General features: G+C 40.2%; 1 protein-coding gene across 9 annotated transcripts in view; it reads right to left on the bottom strand.

The window, feature by feature from the left end:
• Positions 1-4,901: 4,901 nt before the first annotated feature.
• The window catches only part of PPFIA2 (PTPRF interacting protein alpha 2), a 369,600-nt gene continuing 349,368 nt past the window's right edge, over positions 4,902-25,133 (bottom strand). For all 9 annotated transcript variants that reach the window (XM_063447134.1, XM_063447135.1, XM_063447137.1 and 6 more), the window contains 6 exons: positions 23,547-23,644; positions 21,948-22,123; positions 20,395-20,463; positions 19,838-19,997; positions 19,110-19,201; positions 4,902-5,975 (listed from right to left, as the gene is read on the bottom strand). In XM_063447134.1, coding sequence (XP_063303204.1) covers positions 19,143-19,201; positions 19,838-19,997; positions 20,395-20,463; positions 21,948-22,123; positions 23,547-23,644 — 562 coding nt within the window. In that variant the 3' untranslated portion in view covers positions 4,902-5,975; positions 19,110-19,142. The remainder of the gene's footprint in view (positions 5,976-19,109; positions 19,202-19,837; positions 19,998-20,394; positions 20,464-21,947; positions 22,124-23,546; positions 23,645-25,133) is intronic.

The raw sequence follows: 25,133 nt of genomic DNA, 5'->3' as shown, positions 1-25,133 counted from the left end.
GCCGAGCATGAATTAGGGGGTACGGGTCCAGTGAGTTATCTCAGTTGTTTCTTGTTTGGATAATCACACAAATGTACAGGAGATTGATATATGAACTAGCGGGCATGATGCCACATGTGATTCTGTTTACCGTTGTACAACATTACTTGTTGGTGAATATCATCCTCCCCATTCCTCCCTCTTTCTCTTCTGTACCCTCCACCTATATTTTGATATATCAATAAACACTCAAATAGAAGAAGAAAAAAACTCTTCATAAAAGTGTAAAAATGAAATTGTTAATTGCTCCCACCTGACTCCTCTTCTGCAACTGTCATTACTTCTCTAATACTATCCTTACCTTTTGTGTCACTTTACCCCACTCCCTCTAGCACGTAAGCTCATTGAGCAGGGCCCTCAACCCCTCTGTCCCTGTGCATCCAACTTGTCTGGTTACAATTACATGTTTGTTAGTCCAGCCACTATAAAGTGCTGTGGAATTTGTTGGCGCTATATAAATAATAATAATATTGTTTTCCAAGGAGAACTCCAAAATTCTTATAATATCTTGCTGTTAAACTGTCTGGTCCGGGCTTTTCCCAGATGGCAATAGCTTGAGGACTCCTTTCAATATTTGTTTACATGGCTCCCTTGGCTTAGACACTGGGGGATATAACCAACCTAATATATAAGATCTCTATAGGGAAGAGGAAGTAGAGGAGGAAGGGGGAAGTTAAAATGTTAAACAGGCATTGATGCCTTTTATATTTTAAGCTGTTTTTCTTTTTATTATCCAATTAACTCAAATAAAAACATTTACTGATTTAGATGAATAGATGTCATAGGGTAGTAGAATCTCCTTTAATAAATAAATAAAATGGGTTGTTAATTTGATTAACTTATTTAGGCTAAAGAAACGTCTTTCCACATGATGTGGTTATTTAAAATAAAAAAAAAATAATTCAAGTTAATTTCATTATAGTATTTAAAGATCATGATTGAGACATGGGTCATTGTACACTGCTGATTTTATTATTATTATTTCTCTTCCTTCCTTTTTTGTTTAATGATTGGAAGATATTGCAAAGCATATTTATTAGTTATGTATACTGTGACTTGATTATCTAATAATTGTGGAAATTTAAAATAACCGTAAGGGTCATCATTTTTACTGTATACATTCAGCCCAGTCACAACACCTCCAACCCTACCCATGTCTCGAGTATGGATTTCAATTGGTTGATGGCTATATGCTACTGTTCTCTTTTAACAAGGTGAGTTGGTTTGCTGAACCCCCAGGTATCTTAGAGACTTGGTTTGCAAGTAAAATTGATATCTATTCTGTAAATATTGTAGTAGATTTGGTGTAATAGCTATGGGCAGTGATTGTATTTCCCCAGGCTTTTCTTCTAGGTATGAGACTTGACTGTATTTGGAAATCAAGTCAGCCAAACTGGGAAATAATGTTTGTGGGTCTGCATAGAACATCAGTATATTATTAGTAAATAATATCAGGGATTGCTCTCCTATTTTGGATGCCAGTCCTTTAATTTGGGAAAGTGTTTTTATATGGTGTATACATTGCTCTGGAGTTACATACATAGCATACATATGATAGAGGACAATGGGCAGCCCTGTCATGTCCAGTTAGAAATTTCAAACAGTATGAAGAGGAAATTTGTACACTTTTGCTGATAGTTATGAGCATTATGCCTGACATAAATTTGGGAGGCACTGCTGTTGAATGTGATGGACAGTGATGTAGGAGTGGTGCATTTTTGGATAAACTTAAAAAAAATAATATTAAAATATATAAAAAAAAAATGTATATAAAATATATCAAAATATTACAAGTAAATTCAATTAAAATAGTTTCCATAATATCAAATCATTTTAAACGTTTATCCAAAAATATTAAATAATTTGAAATGCTTATCCAACGATATTAAACTGAGGAGTTAATGAGTAGTTTCTTAGCAAAGGTGACTCTCTACTTCACAACAACCATATAATTTTGTGAGTTATCCGATTTCTTTTTAAATTCCCCTCCTTATGTCTCAGTTAAAACCTTGTTTTACTCTTATAAAGTGTTTAACATGGGTGCTTTTATCAATGCTGCCTCTTTCCTAAAAAAACTAATTCAAATAAGTGTCAAAGAAGAACTTTACTCGTGCTTAGTTGATATTGGTGTTTTTATGAATAGATGGACACAAACGTTTTCTATATCTAACAAAACACACTGCCAGCATCCCAACGTAACAAGAAAATTCAGACATTAGAATGAAATTATATAATATCCAGTCTGGCCACACAATCTTTGACATATTAACATTTCTTGAATTCTCATCCTTGCATACATTTCCTCAAGAACATAAACAGTTCCTTATAGAACATTCACTGGATCTCAAATAAGAGATGAAATTACATCACACAAATCTAATACATTGCAATATTAGAAATCACTATCCTACGGAAGCACCCACATTTACCTGTAAAAGATAGTCCTTCTAATCCACCTTCTCAAAGTCCCAGAGAGTGGCCTTTCAATAAGGTAGGGAAAGCTCCACAGCTTTTATCAAGGAGAAGATACAGACAGTAGTAACATCTAGGAATTTTAAATAGATGCCCCTAAAAACGAACTTCGAACACTAGCTTTCTTTAAGGTGTGAGACCCTTTTTATACCTACTTAGGACACTACTTAACTTCCTAACCTCATTGTATTTTTCCCAAGAGCAATGTTGAGCTTTATAGATGCCTGAATTTAATTCTTATGTATAGCATGGCATTTACTACATACTTTCGCCACGAGTTGCTGCCTTACATTTCAATACAATGTATTATAATGACTAGGCTTATGTACATGATTTAATGTTTATCACATGGTGCTCTCCTCCTTTCCCCACCTGCTTTTCTTTCTGTATACCTTTCCCTTGCAAATTCAAAATCTTCAAATATCATTTTGTAATATATATATATGATTTATAATATATATTATATATAAATTATATAAAAGTCAAAAGCAATATTTAGTTTTGATCTCCCTTTTTATTTACAACATCAGGAGGAAAAAAAAAACCATTGGTCACCATAAAATTTCACCTTTATAATTAAAAATGAGATTTGACATTAAAAGAAAGGTTTATGAACGTGCAGTTGCTGATAGAAATAACTAAGAAAAAAACACACAAAGGAAAAGAAAAATTCTCAATGTATAATAAGCAGCAGAAATAGTTAGCAAGTAGTTAAAGTATCAACGCTTACTTTGAATCCTATTGAAACCTTTAAATAATATGCAATATCAAATAAAGCCATAGATGTTTAATTTGCTTAACTCTTGTATGTATGTATATACATACATATACATACATACTTATATATGCACATATAAATAGAAATGTATGCTATGTTTAAAAATACATATACAGTGCATTCAGAAACTATTCAGACCCCTTACTTATTTAAATATGTTGCAGCCTTGTGCTATATATATATATATATATATATATATATATATATTTAACATTAATCTACACTTAATACCCCATAACAACACAAAGGAAAAGGCATATTTTTGAAAACTTTGAAAATTTATTTTAAAAAAGACGAAAAACTGAAATATAACAGTGACATACTGAAATAAAACAGTGACATTTGGGGTTTTCGGGCTCATTGCTATGACACTTTAAATTCAGATGCGTACCATGTATCTGGATCATCTTTAAGATGTTTCTACACTTTGACTGCAATCCACCAGTGGCAAATTCAATTGACTGGACATGATATGAAAAGGCACACACCTTTCTATACAAGGTCTCACAGCTGTAAATGAATATCAGAGCAAACTCCAAGTCATGATGTCAAAGGAACTGCCTGCAGAGCACAGAGACAGGTTGGTGTTGAGGCACAGATCTTGCAAAGGCTACAAAACTATTTGGCTGCATTGAAGGTTGCCAAGAGTACAGTGATCTCCATAACTCTTATATGGAAGAAGGTGAGCAATCAGGACTCTTCTTAGAGCTGCCCAAACTGAGCAATCCGTGAGAAGGGCCTTGGTAAGAGAAGTAACCAAGAACTTGATGGTCACTCTGAGCTCCAGAGTTCGTGTCTGAAGATGGGAGAAACTTGTGGACTAGACAGACGGAAGCCTCTCCTCATTGCAAGACACATAAAAGCCAAAATTGAATTTGCAAAAAATGTACCTAAAGGTCTCTCAAGACTGTGAGAAACAAGATTCTCTAGTCTGATAAAAAGATTGACTTGTTTGACATAAATTAAAAGCATCCTGTCTGGAGGGAAACAGTCATCACCTAATGAAAACCTGGTCCAGAGCACTGGGGACCTCAGACTTGTCTAAAGGTTCACCTTGCAACAGGAAAATGGTGAATGTCCTTGAGTGAGCCAGCCGGAGCATGGACTTGAACCAAATTGAATATCTCTGGGGAGACCTGAAAATAGCTGTCCAGAGATGATTCCCATCCAACCTGGCTGAATTTTTGAGGATCTGCAGACATAAATATCATAAACTACTGAAATTTAAGAATGCAATGTTTGTCGCATCAATTCCAACAGAATTGCTACCAGTGGGGCTTCTACTAAGTACTGAGTTAAGGGTTCAAAAATTTATGTAATTCTGATGTTTTATTTTTTTCTATTATATATATTTGCAAAGGTGTCATAAATCAGTTTTTTGCTTTGCATTACGGAATATTGATTGTGGATTGATGTGAAAAATATTTGAAACAATTGTAGCATTAAAGATGTGAAAAAAATGATGGGATCTATATAATTTCTGAATGCACTGCATGTATATAGTTAAATACACAAACACACACACACACACACACATATATATATATATATATATATACACACATATATATATATATATATATATATATATATATATACACTTAAACTTCCTCACGATACTTATATATCCATATTAGACAAGGTTTCAAATATCCTGGTTTTCAGCTATTTCCTCTAACATACTGGACATCCATGAAGTCTCCATCCTTAACAAGGCCTTCTTGGCTAAACGCATAGCAAGAGAGGAAAGTTTTTCTAACACCCAGTGTTCAATATAGGAATGAGTTGTTCAGTTGTGTTGTACATGACAGAACATGTGTCTGCTGGATTACGTTGCCCAACAGTCGCTGGCATTTAAACAGATACAAGAGAAAGCAAAAAATAGTTCTCAGTAAAGCAAAGTTTTCTTGGTCCACAGGTTACAGAATTTAATGATTTTGTTTTACAAATATTGTTTTTGTTTTTTTGTTTGTTGTGATTGCTATTGATTCATGTAAACAGTTTGTTTTTTGACGAGTAGTCACGATGCTTCTCTGCCAGTGTAAAATAACACATCACGTTGATTCAAACGTCCGTTCAAGCTCATTTCCCCAGATTACACAGTTACTATACATAACCAAAGGCAGGCATCCAGCCGTTGAGTAAGAGGTTTTTCAAAACACACACATTGAAGCACCTAACTTTGCTAAACATACTAGTTTGACTGTTACGATCCAAAAACCGTAAAAACAGTGAAATGGAAAGATACAAACGTTATTGACAATATCGCCAGGTCTTCCAACACAGACTCAACGAACTTTAGCTTTATTGTTTGTTTTAAAAAAAAAAATCATATTTATAACCATTTACACGTCATAAAATAAATGACTTACACTTCGTAAAATAAATACACATTAAATACTTAAATAGTTCTAGTATATTACAGTAAAACAGAAGTAACAGAACAGAAAAACAATAGATCCGTCTCATTTGTCTGTGAACACTTGGACCTTTGATGGTCAACTTTCCTTTGTAAATATTAATATTTTCTTTTCTTGCTTCTTAAACTAAGCATATGATAATGTAGTACATAAAAATTATTTCACATTTGAGTTTTGGAAATCAGTGCTCATTCTGGTTTGCGATCCTTCTCACCCTGCGGTTCTGCTAGGTAGTGCACTTCAGGTAGATAGCTAAAAGATGACACCTGAATAAAACATTTGGAGAAAATGTCAGTTTTAGGAAACAAATTTATCTTTTTTATTTATTTATTAAAGTCTTTAAAGGGATACTCCAATCATTATAATAACAGCTTATTGTAATAGCTATTGCGCTAAGGAGCTATACGTCTTGTCATTTATTTCCCAAACTATTTTCATTCATTGATCAAACACTAGACTTTTCTTCTGGAACCAAAGCTCACCACCTTAGTTTCTGAAATCTCACTTCGGTGTATTTTATATACTTTTTGGAGCACCACTGAACTAGACGATAGATTGGCTATGCTAAGGTGCTTCATTCCTTCTATTGCAGCCAACTTGCTTACCACTCACCACCAGTTTCAATAGAGAATGAGAAAGTGACAATTTGAATGAGAAAACAACATTCCCTACATATAGCATCCAGTGAAGGCTTGTCCATAGGGATACTAAGGGTCCCACTAAAAACATAGAATGTGATGGCAGATAAGAATAGCCCATCTAGTCTGCCCAATTTACTAACTACATATTTTCATTAGTCCCAGGCCTTATCGTCTAGGATAACCTTATGCCTATCCCACGCATGCTTAAACTCCTTTACCGTGTTAACCTCTACCACTTCAGCTGGGAGGCTATACTATGCATCCACTATCCTTCCTGATATTATGCTTAAACCTTTGTCTCTCTAATTTATGTCCTCTTGTTGTGGTAGTTTTTCTTCTTTTAAATATAGTCTCCTCTTTTACGGTGTTGATTCCCTATGTATTTAAATGTTTCTATCATATCCCCCCTGTCTCGTCTTTCCTCCAAGCTATACATGTTGAGATCCTTTAACCTTTCCTGGTAAATTTTATCCTGCAATCCATGAACCAGTTCAGTAGCCCTTCTCTGAATTCTCTCCAAAGTATCAATATCCTTCTGGAGATACAGTCTCCAGTACTGCGTACAATACTCCAAGTGAGGTCTCATCAGTGTTCTGTACAATGGCATGAGCACTTCCCTCTTTCTACTGCTAATGCCTCTCCCTATACAACCTTCAGAGCCAGCTGCCCATGAATGGAGGCATGCTATTGGCATATCTGTTGAGAGGTTCAAGTTATCCTAGCAGGAGCATTACTGAAGATGATATCATAAGACGGAGAGGGCTAGGAAGAAAGAACGAGAGAGAGCTGGACTATTATACAGAGACATGTACTATGTGTGAATCTCTGAATTGCAGCTGTGTTTAATCCATCACAGTGATCCTGACTGTATGGGATATTTATGAGTATCTCCCTATTGTGTCCAGCTATTTTTAATTCTGTTATGTCTCTGTATTTTACTCAGTTCTCCCTGTTATATGGGTATCTCTGTAGTCTATAAACTATGTGTATTGTTTAGGTATCTTTGTATTGTGACCTGCTCTGTGTATTATCTATATATCTATATTTTGTGACATGTGTGACATGTCATGATTCCCTTTTATTCCAGAAGTTTGGTCCTTAAGGGGTTAAGATTTAGCATTTAAATTATCTTACGCACTGCTTTTTTTCATACTTTATGTGTATTGTTATGGAAGAATCCAATATGGTGATTTGCAAACTTCCACCAACGTCACTTACGAGTAACGGTCGGCACCTAACAACATCATCCATAGGAGTCAAACACATGTATGACATACATCATTTTCACAGCGACTTTCATCTTGCCGAAAACCAGAAACAGCTGAGCCGAACACCAGAATCCACCAATAAGTCTCCAGACCCTTGAAATACACGGAATTTGTTTCATCCTACATTCACTTTTGATAAAGCCACAGTGAAATGTGTTAAGTGACAATTGAGGGCTTTATAATTCCTTTGTGGACTGGTGTCTTATTGTTTGTATTTTTTTTTTTAAATTTGTATTTTTTATTAGTGTTTTTGTCACATAAAAACCTATGGGGAGAGAGGTACAGAAGAAAAAAGAGGGGAAGGGGGTAATTGCATTTCACAGCAATAATAATAATATCCACATTGCGCACCTTGTCTTTTTTATACACATCATCACATCAGTACTAGTGTACATTCCCTTAGGGTGCGATCTTTGCCTAATTGACTCCGGCATTCAGGAAGAGTTTTATCTTCGACTGTTACAGTTGGAGGCATACGCCTCCTTATGTTAACATTGAATACAATGACACACTGTTAAACACATATAGGAAAGATTTTAATTGGACGAAAAAGAGAATTAGGAGGTAGACGGGATGTTGTAAGTTGGATCACATGAAAATCCATTCGTTTACCGGACTTGTATGCATGTAGCAAGTGTGTAACCCCTTTTTCTTTCCACGGTGTAGCATGGAACGTTGGGATACAGTAGATTAAGGCCTCAATTGGAGTTGCTAAGGACAATGAGTGTGAGTTTTCCAGCTTCTGTCTGTTTTTATCCCACAGTTGCAGGGCTAGTTTGATTTATGCGGGCATGAGTGGTATTGCTGGCCTAAATTTTTTGGGGAGCCACATTAAGTTGGGAATGGTGAAAGGGTTTATAGCTAGATTTTCTAGAGATACCCACTGTGGTTGATCGTCTCTAAGGAAGTGAGTCATCAGTGAGGCCAATATTGCTGCCTGCTAGTAAGTTTTGACATCTGGGAATGCCATCCCTCCCTGTCGTACCGGGGCCTTCAGCAATTTGCTTGATATCCTAGCTTTTCTATTACCCCAGGTGAATTTTGTCATTTCTGAATGGATAGTCTTAAAGTTTCATTGTGGCACATGTATATGGAGGTTACGGAACAGGTATTGGAGTTTTGGCAATATGACATCTTGAGCGCTATGATGAGTTTTGTCCCGGTTAGGAATAGGTGGTTCCAGTTACGTAAGATAGTTTTGCATTCATTCCAGACCCTGGTGTAGTTAGTTGGGAACATGTCAGAGGCTTTTTTGGTAAATGTTAAACCTAAATATTTTAAATTATCCCGTCTCCATTCAAACTGATATTCCTTACGTAAGTTTTCTAATACTTTTATGTCTAGCCGGAGGCCCAGGGCTTGCCTTTTGCTAGTATTAAGGGAGTAGTATGATATTTCTCCACATTTTTTTATCAGCCGTAATATGTGTGGCAATGATTTTTCGGGTTTGTTTGCCCTTAAAAGTGAATTCCATGGATATTGGGATGACTCCTAATTGCATAACGTTCTAGGGCAAGTACATAGAGCAGGGGGAACAAAGGGCACCCCTGCCGCGTGCTGTTCATAATTGTAAAGGTGGAAGAATTAAAGCCTGTCTGCAATATTTGTGCTGTGGGTGATGAGTAGAGAGCAAATATTTGTCTGCTGAGCAGCGGAGGAAACCCATACATCAGCAACACCTGGCGGAGGAAGGTCCATCCCAGGCAGTCAAACGCTTCCTCAACATCTAATGTTAATAATAGGCAGCCTCGACCGAACCCTCTAAGGTTCTCCATCACCAAAGATAACTTGCGGGTGTTATCTAGGCCCTGTCTCCCCACCACAAACCCTGTCATCTTGTATGAGCACCGGAAGGACAGGGCCCAGACTGTTGGCTATAACCTTTGCGTATATCTTCGCGTCCGTATTGAGTAGCAAAATAGGATGGAAGTATTTACATTGGTCAGGGGTTTTGTCTAGTTTGGGCAAGGTAACTATAGTGGCCAGCAACATTTCTGGAGGGAGGTTCCCTTCACCAGTTGAGGGGCTAAAACATCAGCAAATTGTTTGTAACAGAAATTGGTTAGCCCATCGGCTCCTGGCGATTTACCTAATTTACCTAATCGTATGTAATATGGTTGGAGCAGGGACCTCGGACTGTGTCTGGCTTATGCGGGGGAGGGTCATGTGGGCCAAGTATTCTTGGATGGCTCCCTCTTCTGGTGGGTGATTAATGTTGTCTGCTCCTAAATTATACAGATTAGAATAGTAATTTGCAAATTCCTGTGTGATATCCTGTGGGTTAAGTTTTTTACTACCATCTGCCCCATTAATGCACGCTATTTTGAAAGCTGCTAATTTTGCTCTTAACTGGTTTGCTAAGTGTCTGGAGGCTTTCTCACTATGGTGATAGAAGGTTGCCTTCATTCTAGTTAAAAAAATATGTGGTTACGGCTGCGTTTAACTCGGCAAGTTGATGGTACAGTGTTTGGAGTTGTGAGGTCTAGGGACGTTGTTTGTTTATTGTGGGCAGTGAGTATAGCTATTTCCTTATGGCACTCCAAGAGGGTGGTTTGGCGTTGTCTCTCAAGGTGCATGGAGCGTTTAATAAGAAGCCCTCTCACCTCCTCTTTGGGCCGTCCACACCGTTGCCCTCATAACATCTCATGTGGAGTTAGTGTGAAAGTAGTTCCTTAGTTGTTCTGTGAATATCTTGTCTTGTAACAGTGATTAATTTAACCTCCAAGTCCCACTTCCTTTAAACTGGAAGTTGTCATACAATTCTATAAACACGGACCAAGTAATGTAACCTATTGTGCATTTGGATATCTGTGCAAATGTGAAGTTGTCAACGTAAAAGGTGTCTATACGGGTATATGTGTTATGGACAGGGGCGGGCTGGGCCGGGGGGCAGGGAGGCAATTGCCCCCCAGGCCGCCCGAAATTATTTTAGGACCGGCCGCGGTGGGCCGGCCCTTTAAATGCTGCAGCCGCCGAGCGCTCTGTAAAGAGCGCTCAGACGGCTGCAGCTGCTTTTCCCTCCCTCCCCTCCCCTGTAGGTGGCCGAGCTGCACTCCGGTCCGCGGTCCCGGCCGGAGTGATAGGAAGGTGCTCAGTGTGCACTTCCTGTCAGTCCGGCCGGGTACAGGAAACAGAAACTCCTGTTCCGCGTGGAGTTTCTGTTTCCTGTACCCGGCCGGACTGACAGGAAGGTGCACACTGAGCACCTTCCTATCACTCCGGCCGGGACCGCGGACCGGAGTGCAGCTCGGCCACCTACAGGGGAGGGGGTAAGAGTAAGAAGAGGGGGGGGGAAAGAGTAAAAAGAAGGGAGGGAGAGTAAAAAGAGGGGAGGGGAGGGGGGAGAGTAAGAAGATGGGGAGGGGAGAGTAAGAAGAGGGGGGGAGAGAGTAAGAAGAGGGGGGGAGAGAGTAAGAAGAGGGGGGGGAGAGAGTAAGAAGAGGGGAGGGGGAGAGAGTAAGAAGAGGGGAGGGGGAGAGTAAAAAGAGGGGAGGGGGGAGAGTAAAAAGAGGGGAGGGGGAGAGTAAAAAGAGGGGAGGGGGAGAGTAAAAAGAGGGGAGGGGGGAGAGTAAGAAGAGGGGAGGGGGGAGAGTAAGAAGAGGGGATGGGGAGAGTAAGAAGAGGGGAGGGGGGAGAGTAAGAAGAGGGGAGGGGGGAGAGTAAGAAGAGGGGAGGGGGGAGAGTAAGAAGAGGGGGGGGAGTAAAAATAGGGGAGGGGGAGAGTAAAAAGAGGGGAGGGGGAGAGTAAAAAGAGGGGAGGGGGGAGAGTAAGAAGAGGGGGGGACAGTAAGAAGAGGGTGGAGAGTAAGAAGAGGGGAGGGGGGGGTAAAAAGAGGGGAGGGGGGGAGTAAAAAGAGGGGAGGACAGTAAGAAGAGGGGGGGAGTAAGAAGAGGGGGGACAGTAAGAAGAGGGGGGGGAGTAAGAAGAGGGGAGGGGGGGAGAGTAAGAAGAGGGGGGGGAGAGTAAGAAGAGGGGAGGGGGGAGAGGAAGAGGGGGGGAGTAAGAAGAGGGGAGGGGGGAGTAAGAAGAGGGGAGGGGGGAGTAAGAAGAGGGGGGAGTAAGAGGGGAGGGTGGAGTAAGGAGAGGGAGTAAGAAGAGGGGAGGGGGATAATAAGAGGGGGGAGTAAGAAGAAGGGGGAAGTAAGAAGGAGGGGAGATAAGAAAAAGAGGGGGGTAAGAAGAAGAAGGGGGAGTAAGAAGAAGGGGGAGTAAGAAGAAGGGGGAGTAAGAAGAAGGGGGAGTAAGAAGAAGAGGGGGGAGTAAGAAGAAGAGGGGGGAGTAAGAAGAAGAAGGAGGGGGTAAGAAGAAGAAGGAGGGGGTAAGAAGAAGAAGGAGGGAGTAAGAAGAAGAAGAGGGGGTAAGAAGAAGAAGAGGGGGTAAGAAGAAGAAGAGGGGGTAAGAAGAAGTAGGAGGGTTAAGAAGAAGAAGGGGGAAGTAATAAGAAGAAGGGGGAAGTAAGAAGGAGGGGAGATAAGAAAAAGAGGGGGGTGAGAAGAAGAAGGGGGAGTAAGAAGAAGGGGGAGTAAGAAGAAGGGGGAGTAAGAAGAAGGGGGAGTAAGAAGAAGGGGGAGTAAGAAGAAGGGGGAGTAAGAAGAAGAGGGGGGAGTAAGAAGAAGAGGGGGGAGTAAGAAGAAGAGGGGGGAGTAAGAAGAAGAAGGAGGGGGTAAGAAGAAGAAGGAGGGGGTAAGAAGAAGAAGGAGGGGGTAAGAAGAAGAAGAGGGGGTAAGAAGAAGAAGAGGGGGTAAGAAGAAGTAGGAGGGTTAAGAAGAAGAAGGGGGAGTAATAAGAAGAAGGGGGAGTAAGAAGAACACAGGGAGGAGGGGGTAAGAAGAACACAGGGAGGGTGGAGGGGGGATGAGAAGAGCACAGGGAGGGTGGGTGAGTGTGAGAAGAGACTGCTAGGGGAGGGTGGGGGAGAGGAGAGACCACTAAGGGGCAGGGGAGTGCTCTAAGGGACAGAAGGGACAGCTCTATAGGACAGGGGGCAAGACAGGGAGCTCTTTAACACTACGCGCACACACACACACACACACACACACAATGCACCCCTATACATACACAGAAACACACAATGCATCCCTATACATACACAGAAACACACAATGCATCCCTATACATACACAGAAACAGAACATGCTTCCCTTACACACAGAGAAACACACAATGCATCCATTACACACACACACACACACACAATGCAACCCTTACATTTGCACACATACACAGAAACATACAATGCAAACCCTTACACACACATGCAAACACACACACTGTTTTTCTTACATACACACAGAAACACAATGCATCTCTTACACTCAATGCACACACATACAGACACACACCTTGCATCCCTTATGCATACAAACACAGATTCACACAATGCATCCCTCACACACAACCAGAAACACATAATACATCCCTTATACACAAATACACACTGCTTCCACTACACACAAACACACTGCATCACCTGCACAAACTGGTATCCCTATACACTACATACCATAAGCACACATATGAGATAACACATAACACATCCCCTACACACTCCACTCCCTGTGAGCGAGCTCATGGGTGGGTGGAACATATAAGTGGACTTATGAGTGGGCCTTTTGGGCATACTCACCGTCAGGCACTGGGGCCCAGACCTTGAGCTGTGTAAGAGGCCCCCAAAAAATGGAGCTGCTTCCAATTCTCCCAGAACATTGAATTTTGTGACCACAGTTGCAAACAGCCTCCAGAGGTCCTGTTCTACACCAGACCAGTGGAGCCAAACTGCAGCCCATCATCATCATCATCTAATTGTAAGTAGGCAATCTAGTATATTATTAGTGACACTAATCTATAATTTACCTCACATTAAAGGGACACTATAGCTTAATGAAGTGGTTCTGGTGTCTATAGCTGGTCCCTGCAGGCTTTTTAATGTAAACACACACTGTGTGCAGCACTGGCGTTAGTTCATATGGCAGATCATATGGGTGGGGCATTGTGATGTCACATGGGGGGGGGGCGGCAAATTTATATTTTGGCTAGGGCGGCAAAAATCCTTGCACCGGCTCTGATCCTGGGCAGGTCACACCAGTCTGTGGTGACCCACAGGAGGGGAGTGCACTGATTGCACTGCACTCTCCTCCTGCCCAGACCCGTCTTGACAGCAGTGCAAGTGCCCTCTGCCCCTAATTTATAGTGGCTCACACTCACAACAAGCAGTGCCTAGAGCCCTTTGCAGAGACGGAAACAAAGAGGTTCTGCGGCAGCTGGCCGTCCTGCAAGCATTACATTAAACAGCTGTTCCCCATGCAGCCACAGATGGCGTTGTGCTGGGAGACTGTGATTACTCTTCACTTCCTCCCAGCCTACAGAGCAGCGCATGGGGGAGAGAGGAGGAGGCATGATTTAATCTTGAATAAATCCTCTAAGCAAACCTTTATAAATTTGGGGGGATCAGCTCTGTTTCCACAGTTTATTGGTGTTTACTCTCATCTCTGTATTAATATTGAGGGATGTCTAAGTAGTAACATCAGTGTGTGTCAGCAGGGCCAGCCGTTTGGGTGGGCAAGCTGTGCGGTCACGCAGGGTGCCATGACAACAGAGGCGCCCGGCGGCCAACACAGCTCACAAGTTGGGTACACCAGCATATTTAATTTAAACGATTCGCTGGTGGTCCACTGGTGCGCACCAGCAGTAGGTGCAGTCAGATCATATCCTCTCCCTCGTGGTTCCGGCGCTCAGTTAGTGAGTCAGAGCACAGGCTCAGAGATTCTCAGCCTGTGCTCTGACAACATTGAAAGTCAGAGCCGTGAAGGAGCGGGTATGGCAAAGAGCTACTGATTAGCATAACATCAATATCCGTTATAAAACCAGAAAAAGGTGGGCATGGATGGTGAACTGATTTGGTGGCGCAATGGGCCACTTGACTGGTTTTGCCCCCCAGGCCTAAGGCTGCCAGCCCTCCCCTGGTTATGGACTTTCGAGAAAAAGAAGTAGTCCCTATCCATGGGATGAAGTACTCTTCAGACATCATACATATTCTGCTGGGAGAGTTGATTGGACAGGGCTTAACACACGGCCGTTAATCTGCTCTTTCTTTTACCCTGGTGATGAGATAGTAGGAAATAAAGTTGAAGTCACCACAGGAAATTAGCCCTCCTTGTTTGTATTCATCAATCTTCTTCAGGAGATTGCCAAGGTAATCTCCCGAGTTAGTATTGGGGAAATAGGCTGATACCAGCGTATATTGAATATTGTTAAAAAGACCAATAAGGATAATAAAACATCCCTGGGGGGGCGATAAAGTGTCTTTGCAGTTCAAAAGCTATATCTCTATGAATGAAAATGGAGACCCCTTTGATCTTAGTGTAAGAAAGGGCATGGTATTAAGTTGGAAATGTGTTTGTGAAGATCACAGGTATTTTTAAAATGGGTTTCCTGAATACATGCTATATCGACCGCTTGTTTCTTAAGGTCTCTTATGAGCAACCTACGTTTGCCGGGGGAGTTTAGCCCCTTAACATTGTATGTCACTATCTGTATGCTATGGAAACTTTAGAAGGGGTGCGGTTCTCAGGGGAGACTTCCATGTGTGCCACCTCTGGAATATATTTGAGTTTCAGTACCCAATTTTCAACAGTGGTATTACCAATAAGACTCCCTTTAGGGTACACGTAGTCTTGTTGTCTAAATACCTGGGTGATTGTGCTGTGAAAAACCTTCGAGCTGTATGCAATCATGGACCTCTGTCGAACCATCCCACTAAGTCTGTTGGAAATAGATCTGAGGGTTGTGAGTGGGCATGAGTGGGGTAAGCACAATGATATAAAGGGGAAAGGAACGTGAACTACGGGGTGTAAAACCCTGATCGCCTTGGACAGTGTAAGCCAACATGCGCCTCCTGGAGGTCTGGTGCAGCCAGTGGGGGTCGTGGCGGTGAGACTCTCTAACATAAAGGGATTCTCACAGGTGAACTGTCTGAAGCACTTGTAACAACATAAACTGGAACATAATGATAATTATAAACATAACCTGAGCAGGTGTCATTATTGTATGACAGGAACAACACGTCCCCACACTATCAGTGTCTCACTGCTCAACCAACTTCAACTGTGTTGTGGGCCCAATGAACCCACTGATGTCTCTGCGTGTCCTAGTGAGTGGCCTTAGGCTGCTGATTGGGCAGAGTCGGCGTCTAACCAGTATTCTGGATTGATACATATAGGACAGCTTTTTAGATTGGATCAGGGGTCGATGTGGGATCTAAGGGGTGGGTAGTACTGTAGATAAGTTTTAACCGTGTGGCTAATAGGTACTTAGTGGCACAATAACACATTAACATCATTTAACCAGTGGGGACAAATATATATAGTTACGTGTTGCTCAGGGAGAGGTACAGCAGTGTTAATGAACAGTCCATTCCGGGGACATTCTGGGAACCTTTGCCGGCCTGGTACTCGGCGAGGTGGGTGTCAGAAATCCACAGTCCTTAAGCCTCTTGATGCCTTACGCAAAGTTTGTAAAGGTGTGTAGAGCATCGAGGTGGAAAATCAGGAGCTTGGCCAGTTATCCCCATCTGTAGTTTAAGTTGTACTCTCGGAGAGTTGATGTGACAGGTGCCAATGATTTCCTAAAATGCAGCATCTCGGCTGACAAGTCCGCAAATATTTTGATATTTTGGAATTTGTCTGGCATGTCCATATTCTTGCTTGCACTAACTATTCTTTCTTTGGCATAAAAAAAAATTGATCCTCGCGATGACGTCCTTTGCAGTCATTGTGGGTAGGTGTTTGGGCCTATGCAGTCAGAGAGCTCTATCTATTAAGCTGGTCTGGGTGAATTTCTGGAGACAGATTCTGGAACAAGTCCATAAGATAGTTATTCAGGACAGAATTAGCCACCGACTCCGGTATACCTCGGAATCAGAGGTTATTCCTCTTGGACCTGTCCTCTATGTCAGCTAACTTAAGCCTGTGTTTTTCTAGTGCGTCCTCCATTTCTTGAAGCTTGTCTGCCAGACTATGGTGGGCCACCGCGTAATCATCCATTTTAGCTTCTATATGAGATGTGCAGGTCCCGATGTCCCGAATTTCTTTCCAAAGTTCGCAGGATAGTAATTGTTTTTGCAGCTTGATGTTATTCTGTATAGTATCAGAAAACTCAGCCATCATCGCCTGCATGCCGCTCTGTGTCAGTGGTTGATCTTCTGCGATGGGGCCTGGTGAGGCTGGAGGTGACAGGGAGTGTTCCCTCAATCTTTTATATATATTTTTCTTCCCCCCTTTTTATTGCTAAGTGTCTACAGACTCCACCTCTAGTGTCTGATCCACTATATGTTCACTTGGTATATCTAGTCAGTTAGAGTATACACTTGGTCAGGTGATTGCATTTTTGTATGTATTATGTTACTTTTTTCATCATGGTAAAGATATACTCTGTGATGTATCCTAATATTGATCATCTTTCTGTCTGGTTCATATTTTTTGTTTTTCATGTGAATATTTTGAAATATAGGGCTGAGAACTCTCCGTGATTATATTTCAATATGTGAAGACTGACGGAAGATTTGAAACGCATGTGCGTTCCGGGCGCACCAACATCATCATACATGGCGGACTGGCACTTCCGGGTATGTGGAACGCATTTTGCGTTCCAGGTTTACTACCAGAACTCCATATACGGATTGCGGCCATTGGAGATAATTCAATCATATGTGAAGAAACGAAGGGATTGGCTTAGAACAAACCATCATCTGAAAGAGGGACATTTAAAAAGAAGTCTCGGTTTCCACACATTGCAGCATTTTATTTTATGCACAATACAACTTTTTTTTAATACTTCTAATGAAGTCTATTGTTATTAGATGAAATGCGTAGAGTGAGTTTTTATTTTAATTGTATTTATATGTTATTGTCATTTGATTGTTTTATATGCTGCTGTTTTTGCCATCGGTGCCTGTGGAGACTCCTGTCACTTTTATTACTAAGACCAGGACTAGGGACCACGGGATTATTCTGATGATCTTTCAACCTACTTATACTTTGTAAGTGCAACCATTAAAGCAAGCGTTTTTACTTTTTTATCAATGTTGCACTATGTTTCTTTCCATTTTTTACCATGGAACCTACAGACTATTGATGCCTGAATTTCCTGTGACTTTGTGAGTGTAACCTTGAATTTTGGGGTTTTTGTAAATTACGTTATTATCCTATGAGTATTTGAGGATTGAGAGGAATCCTTCTGCTTTAGCGTGTATCCAAAAGGGTAACTAGCTTTTTGTATTGATTCCTCAAATACCGCACCTGGGTGATCTATATATATTCTTTTGTGTTTAAGTTCCCTTGATCTTGCCTCTCCGCCATCTTGTGCAGGGTCCTGGCTTTCCCACAGTTTCAAGGCCGCCATCTTTGTCAAGAAGAAGGTAGCTCGGTTTGCTTTTACCGCTTTCGATTTTTGGCTTTCGAACATTATGTCTCTATGTGCTCTGTGTATATCAGGTTTTCTTGCACTTTAAACTGCTTAGTTGGTGCTTTTTTCAGTTCATTTGCCGGGAGCTGCTGTTACATGCGGCCGCTCGGTTCGATCGCTGGGCCACACCCATTGTTTGTATTTTTTACACCTATTTCTTTTATACTGTTTAAATAATAGTACTTTTTAAATTAAATTTTATCCAGTCCCTTGAATTTTATAATACTTTATTTTTATTGTTTGGCTCCTTGGACATCATCCATATCCATAGATGGGGATTATTCCACCCAAGCTCATATATACTCAAGCAGGTTCTTGCTCTGGTTTCTCTAGGATACTCCCCTACATACTGCTAATTGCTGTTATTGTATTACACTATTGTACTTCCTTGTTTTCTGTTTCTTTTCATATATCACCTACCATTACTTGAAGCTAAGATTACTGGATTGCACAGTTATATTCGCAGACAGGGTTTATGCCGTCCACACCTACCATAATAGAGCTATATAAGCTCTATCAAGTGTGAGTGTCCCTTTGGCACTGTATATTTATAAGCGTTATATAAGATTATATTGCACTATTATTTGTCTCTTTTTACTTTTTCTATTAAGATATCTTCCACAAAAGCTTTCTCTAGTATCTGTAAGTAAACATTTTTTACCCATTATCACTAAGCACAGTTCACCATTGTGTGTATATTTACCCTTATGCATTGTTTAGTGTGTGTTGGGTTTGTGATATGGTTTTAAGGTTTGTTAGGTCCAGAGTTAGTGCCATGGATTTTGTAATCTTTAAATTAGTGAGATTAAATTGTTCCATTTTGGCTATGTTGTCCTGAAAATGTTAAATTGCTTTCTATACTTCCAATACTACTCAATATATGAATTTCACCCACATGAAGTCTATTATATTTGTTATCTTTGTCAAATGTGAATATGTAATCGTATCAAAGATGCAATTGTTTTTAAAAAAGGCAAATATTTTAACACCAACATAAGTAAAAATCTTTATTAAGGCTAAACTACTCACAGCAACTCAGTGCTTTGCTCTTTTCAAGTCTTGTCAACACGAATATGTTCGAACTGTGGAGCTGTCTAACCGTGGCAATCCTGAAGGGGCAACTGCAAACCAAAAAAAGGCATTTTAAATGCATGTTTCCAGATTATGCTAGACATTTAATGTTACTCTTCCTGTACTCTTCCCGTAGCTTCCTGCTGTACTGTAAATGGCAGAGATGTTGAGAGGGAAAATGATTTCCATTTTAATTATCTCTTATTTCTTTGACCAAAATACAATTTAGGACAATTTAGGCTTTATAAAAATGAATAAGACCTTTTACTAACTCGATGCACCGTGTGCAAAACTAATAATATATACCCAAAATCCTAATTGAGTGTAAGCTCTAGAGCAGGGTTGCCAAAAAGGTAGTTCCCCAGATGTTTTAAAACTAGGTCTTTCATGATGCTTTGCCATTCTATAAGCATCCTAAATGCATGCAAAGCATCATGGGAGTTGTAGTTCTACAATATCTCAGGATCTACCTATGGGCACTCCTGCTCTAGAGAGCAGAGCATTCAGTGGTGTGTGTACACCAGCAATGCTTGCCATGCTGTTTGTTTTGTTTACCAATTAAAGAGAATTGCTTGGCTTGTGCCTGAATACATTCTGCATAGATCATGTTGTATTTTCGACAGAGCTCTTAAAATAATACAACTGCACTGTGCATTCAATGAGCAGAGCTAGGAATAAAGCTGTACCATCTGTTGTCATTTTGCGCGAGTGCCCGGATGTTGTTGTTAATCTGAATCCTGCTGGCAGTGTTTCAGAAGAACCGGGCATCATGCTGATTCCATGAACCTCACGCGGTGGGAACTGCCTCCTCCACGAGGGGCCACGTCTAATATTCTTGTCATCAGTCTGGTAATAGACAGAGAGGCAAATAAAAATGGTCACAATAACTCCAATGTTATTGAACGAATCTGGTCGATTATTCTCATAAAGTTGTAAAATATTTGTCACTGGAATCAAATTTCCAAATAAAATATATACATTTTTTTTATTGATCAATTCATACTCAAAGTACAGTTGCATGGATATTTAATACTATGGCCACACAGTCTCTCTAAGTGACAGTCTCTGTATCTATGTGACAACCTCTCTACTTGACACCCCCAGTCCCGGTATTTGCCCATTCTTCTAAGCCCGGTGCCCAAGTGATGGCGTACCAGTATTCCGTCACAATAGTAATATCATATTTATCTATTTACCGTCCAAAGGACCAATATGCCAGTCATCTAGGTCCAAAAATGATTACCTCATCAAGACGTCTTTCAGTCCCGAGTGCCAATAAATTATTGTATTCACGTTCCAGAATTTGCCTTGCCTGAAATATTGAAATGTTTAAAGCTTTTAATAAAATAGACACAAACTGAATAAACTTTTCCAACATCTGAGACTAGACAAGTGACTTAAATCTAGTTTGCCAACAGTTTATATACCTTTTTATCTATTAACGGGAACCCCAGCTAAAATATGCAATTCATTTTCAAATGGATTCAAATAGTTTCCCTCTCTAGTAAAATGAAAAAGAAAAAAAAAACCTGTCTCCACACAGCAAGCACCAAACTGTACAAGAGTTTGTTTTCTGAAATAAAAAGGTATTTAACCCCTTAAGGACACATGACATGTGTGACATGTCATGATTCCCTTTAATTCCAGAAGTTTGGTCCTTAAGGGGTTAAGTCATAACTTTTCGTAGTGAATTTCGCAATATTTTCAGTTATACATACATTATGTTAATCTATTATGTATTAATATTCCTATTATGAAATAGATGTATGTGTGCACAAGGGAAACGCACATTTATTCATGTAGAATCATGGGAATTTTACTACTTCAACAGTTAGGGATATTTGATCACCCTTAATCTAACGAATCCTTATAAATGTGTCACTAATAGCATGTGTTACATAGTTTGGCAAAGTTCTAATGGCACACAGAATGAGGTCTTTTAATGTGTGCTCGCCTGAATATATATTCAGAATTGTTGAAGGCTGGACAATTATTCCTTTTCTATGTCAAAACTGGATTGCAGATCCAGGGCTACAAGCCCCATTTGGACATTTTGATATATCAGTGTTTACTTTCTATATATTATATTGTAAAAAATACGTAATCACACAATGGACACCCAACTTGCAGTATACAACTAAAATTAGATGTATTCACTAAACCAGAAATTGTTGGAGTTTTTTAGCCTGAAAATGCCACATTGCAAAAGTGAACTGCTCTTTTTAAAGCTAGGTTATTGCATCCTAATTTTTTTAATTTTCTGATCAATTCACTACCAATGAATAATGTGGAAAGTTTTAACCAAATGCTCACAACTAACATTACAATATATTGCAAATTTAAAGCCAGGTTAACAATCCCCGTGTGAATATAGCTAAAAGTTTTGAATGTGTTTCATGTGTGAACATACATTGAAATATTTCATATTTTAGTATACTAATGAAGCCCAAAGAGGCCATATAGTTTTTATATTTTTCTTGTTATCATGGGAAAAAAAACAAACTACTTCTCAAGATAACAAGTCATTAAAAACAGAATCTTTTTTGATTATCTACAGATTTTGGCTTAATGTTTTTTGAAAGGATTTCCAAATGATCACAATCGCTTAGAAAAATAAAAATAAAATTCAATAATTTATCTACAAAAGTCACTATTAAATTTCTAAGGGACTTTTTTGTAGATAAATCATTTAAAAATGTAAATTGCTGATCCAAAAATAATACATTAAGACCTATATTTGATTAAATAAATGTAAACTTTATTATTTTTTTTTTATATAATGCATTATGTCCAAACCTGAGTGTTTTGCATTGGAATCTGCAGCAACAACGCCAAACTGGTGTAGTCAAAGTTATCATCCAAAGCTACAAGGGAACCATGTACTCCACTTTCTAAGATATTATTTGCATAATCTCTGAGGCCTATTGCTTGTATCCAGCGAATCACACGGTCATTGCTCCACACCAACACATCTATTAGAAAAAATATATTAACAAAATTACTTGTTATATAAGGAAAGTGAAATGAACTTGGAGAACTTAAATCCCAAAGGATACACTGATCTGCCACAACATTAAAAGCACTGACAGGTGAAGTGAATAATATTGATTATATTGTTACAATGGCGGCACCAGTCAAGGGGTGGGATATATTAGGCAGAAGATTAACAGTCAGTTCTTGATTTTCATGTTGGAAGTAGGAAAAATGGTCAAGTGAAAAGATCTTAATGACTTTGACAAGAGCCAAATAATACTCTCCATAATGGTGTTCCCATTATGCAGTGGTTAATACCTACCAAAAGTGGTGCAAGGAAGGACAAACAGTGAACTGGCGTCTGGGTCATGGGTGCCCAAGGATCAGTGATGCACGTGGGGAGCAAAGGCTGATCCATCTGATCTAGTCAGACAGAAAAGCTTCTGTAGCTCAAATTGATGAGAAATTTAATTCTGGTCATTTAAGAAAGGTGAAAGAAAACACAGTTTGTTGCCTATGGATCTGTGCAGCTACAGATCGGTCAAAGTGCCCATCATGACTCTTGTCCACTACCCAAAGTGCCTTCAGTGGGGACGTGAGCATCAGAAAAAAGTTGCCTGGTCTGATGAATCACGTTTTATTTTAGACCAGGTGGATGGCTGGGTGCGTGAGCAGCGTTTAACTGAGGAAGATATAGCAACAGGATGCACTAAGGGAAGAATGCAGGCCGGTGCAGGCAGTGTTATGCTCTTGCTGGGAAACCCTGGGTCCAGACATTCATGTGGATGTTATGTTGACATGTACCACCTACCAAGAAATTGCTTAAGACCACACACACCCCTTCATGGCAATGGTGTTCCCTGATGGCAATGGTCTCTTCAGCAGAATAATGCACCCTGCCACACTGCAAAATTGTTCAGGAATGGTTTGAGGAACATGACAAAGTGGTCACGGTGTTGCCGTGGCCTTCAAATTCCCCAGATCTCAGTCCAATTGAGGATCATTGGGATGTGATGGAACAACAAAACAGATCCATGGATGCCCTACCTCGCAACTTGCATAATGAAAGGATCTGCTGCTTATATCTTGGTGCCAGATACCAGAGAGCACAATTAGACGTCTTGTGGAGTCTATGCCTTGATGCATCAGAGCTGTTTTGGCAGTACGAAGGGAACGTACCCGATATTAGGCCGGTGGCTTTAATGTTGTGGCTTACAGTCTCACAGTCCCTAGAAAAGCTAAATATATTTCCATTTGGTTTGAGGTGTAATGCCCAATTTAATTCCTGAAGTGTGCCATTTGTTTACATATTTTTTATTATGTTATAGAAAAAAAAACATTTTTTTTTCTTTTTCACTATAAATGGAGTTTTAAAAGTGTAAAGGTTTTTGTTTTGCATTAGTTAATCAATTTATAGATTACCTTTTATTTCATGCTGGCTTACTTCTCTCCTTCTTTCTAGTTCTTTCCTGTCATAGTTTAACTTTTTTAAACACATGATTCCATATTGCAAACTTGTTCTATTAAAGGAAAAGAAAAGATGAATACATATTTATATTCAAATAAAGAAATCTATACATTATGGTAAATACTTTAAAAAACAAAGGATTAACATGAAAATAACTAGGTATAAAATAAAGACTATAACAAAGGTTTATAACAGACTATGTGTACAAACAACTCTAGTTATCTCTGTTACTTCCTTTCTTCGTCTGAACTTAAAGATGCAAAAGTCTAAGCACCATACCCACGACAGTGTGCCAACGTATTGTATCCAAAAACAGGCAGAATTTATGTCATCAAAGGAACTCTCCAGGCACCAAATCAACTTCATCTAAATTAAGTTGTTTAGGTGCCAGGAGGCCCCCGGAGGCACTCTTACCTCAAGGGCTTAAACTGTACTGGAACGGTCTAACTCCAAAGTTGCCTCCAGCAGTGATGTCCACTCCCCCACACAGCATTCTGCTTTTACATTTTCAGATTCAGGAAGTGTGGAGTGCCGCCTGTCAGGGACACCGCTGATTGGCTGAGACTTGTCAGCTGACATTCTCAGGCAATCAGTGACTCCCCATTCACTAAACTGGCTTGGAAAAGATATGTTTCTTTCAAAATTCATAAACCGGATGTCGCATAGGGAGAGTGGACATCTCCACTGGAGGCAACTTTGGGGTTACACCATTGAGGTAAGAGGTTGTTGGTGCCTGGAGTGTCCCTTTAATGCAGAAGTAAGGACTTCAACTTAACGCATATCTGACAAGGTCCCACTAGATTCAAACAGGTAAATTGTTTGAAAACTGTTTGACTACTATCATTGGACAGCGCTATGTGACTCCTGCCACCATAAAACAGCAACAGCCTGTCGTGGTTAAGGAGCTTAAGGTATGACAAATATTGTCTGAGTAGGACTGTAATGCCTGCCTTTCAGGTGTTCAACAAAGTGCAAATGGTGGGTGTTTCTATCTATAGGCACCCAGATCACTTCAGCCACTTCTAGAAGACAACCACTAGAGGGACTTCCGGGTCTTTAGGTGACTTTTGGTCACTATGCATGAGGACATCCAGCATCATGTAAAACCACATAGGGAAGCAATATACATGCTTTCCTATGAGGGAAATACTAATGCAAGCACAGCCATTGCCGCACATTAGGTCTCCACCGCCGGTGTCAGCGGAGGTGTAGCCCAAACCAGCACCAAGGGATATCAGCGCTGGAACAAGGTAAGTGACAGAAGGTGTTTTGTAACCCCTTCTGCACAATGGGGGTGGGCTGCAAGGGAGGGAGCTCTATAGGGAGCTATAGTGCCAGGAAACAACTTGGTTTTCCTGGCACCATAGTTTTCCTTTAATGTTGACTCTTTTTGTGTAGTATTGACTGATTGGTATGCAGTTGAGGAGGCAAGTTGCTTGTTGTGAAATTTTGTCTTGTGGAATGTCACGCAGCTATATCTATAAAGATTATTGCACTGAACAAAATTATAAACGCAACACTTTTGTTTTTGCCCCCATATC

The sequence above is a fragment of the Pelobates fuscus genome, chromosome 3 (assembly GCF_036172605.1).
Source record: "Pelobates fuscus isolate aPelFus1 chromosome 3, aPelFus1.pri, whole genome shotgun sequence".
Classification (NCBI taxonomy): Eukaryota; Metazoa; Chordata; class Amphibia; order Anura; family Pelobatidae; genus Pelobates; species Pelobates fuscus.
Note: the sequence above shows the minus strand (reverse complement) of the source record. Positions and strands in the feature narration are given on the sequence as shown.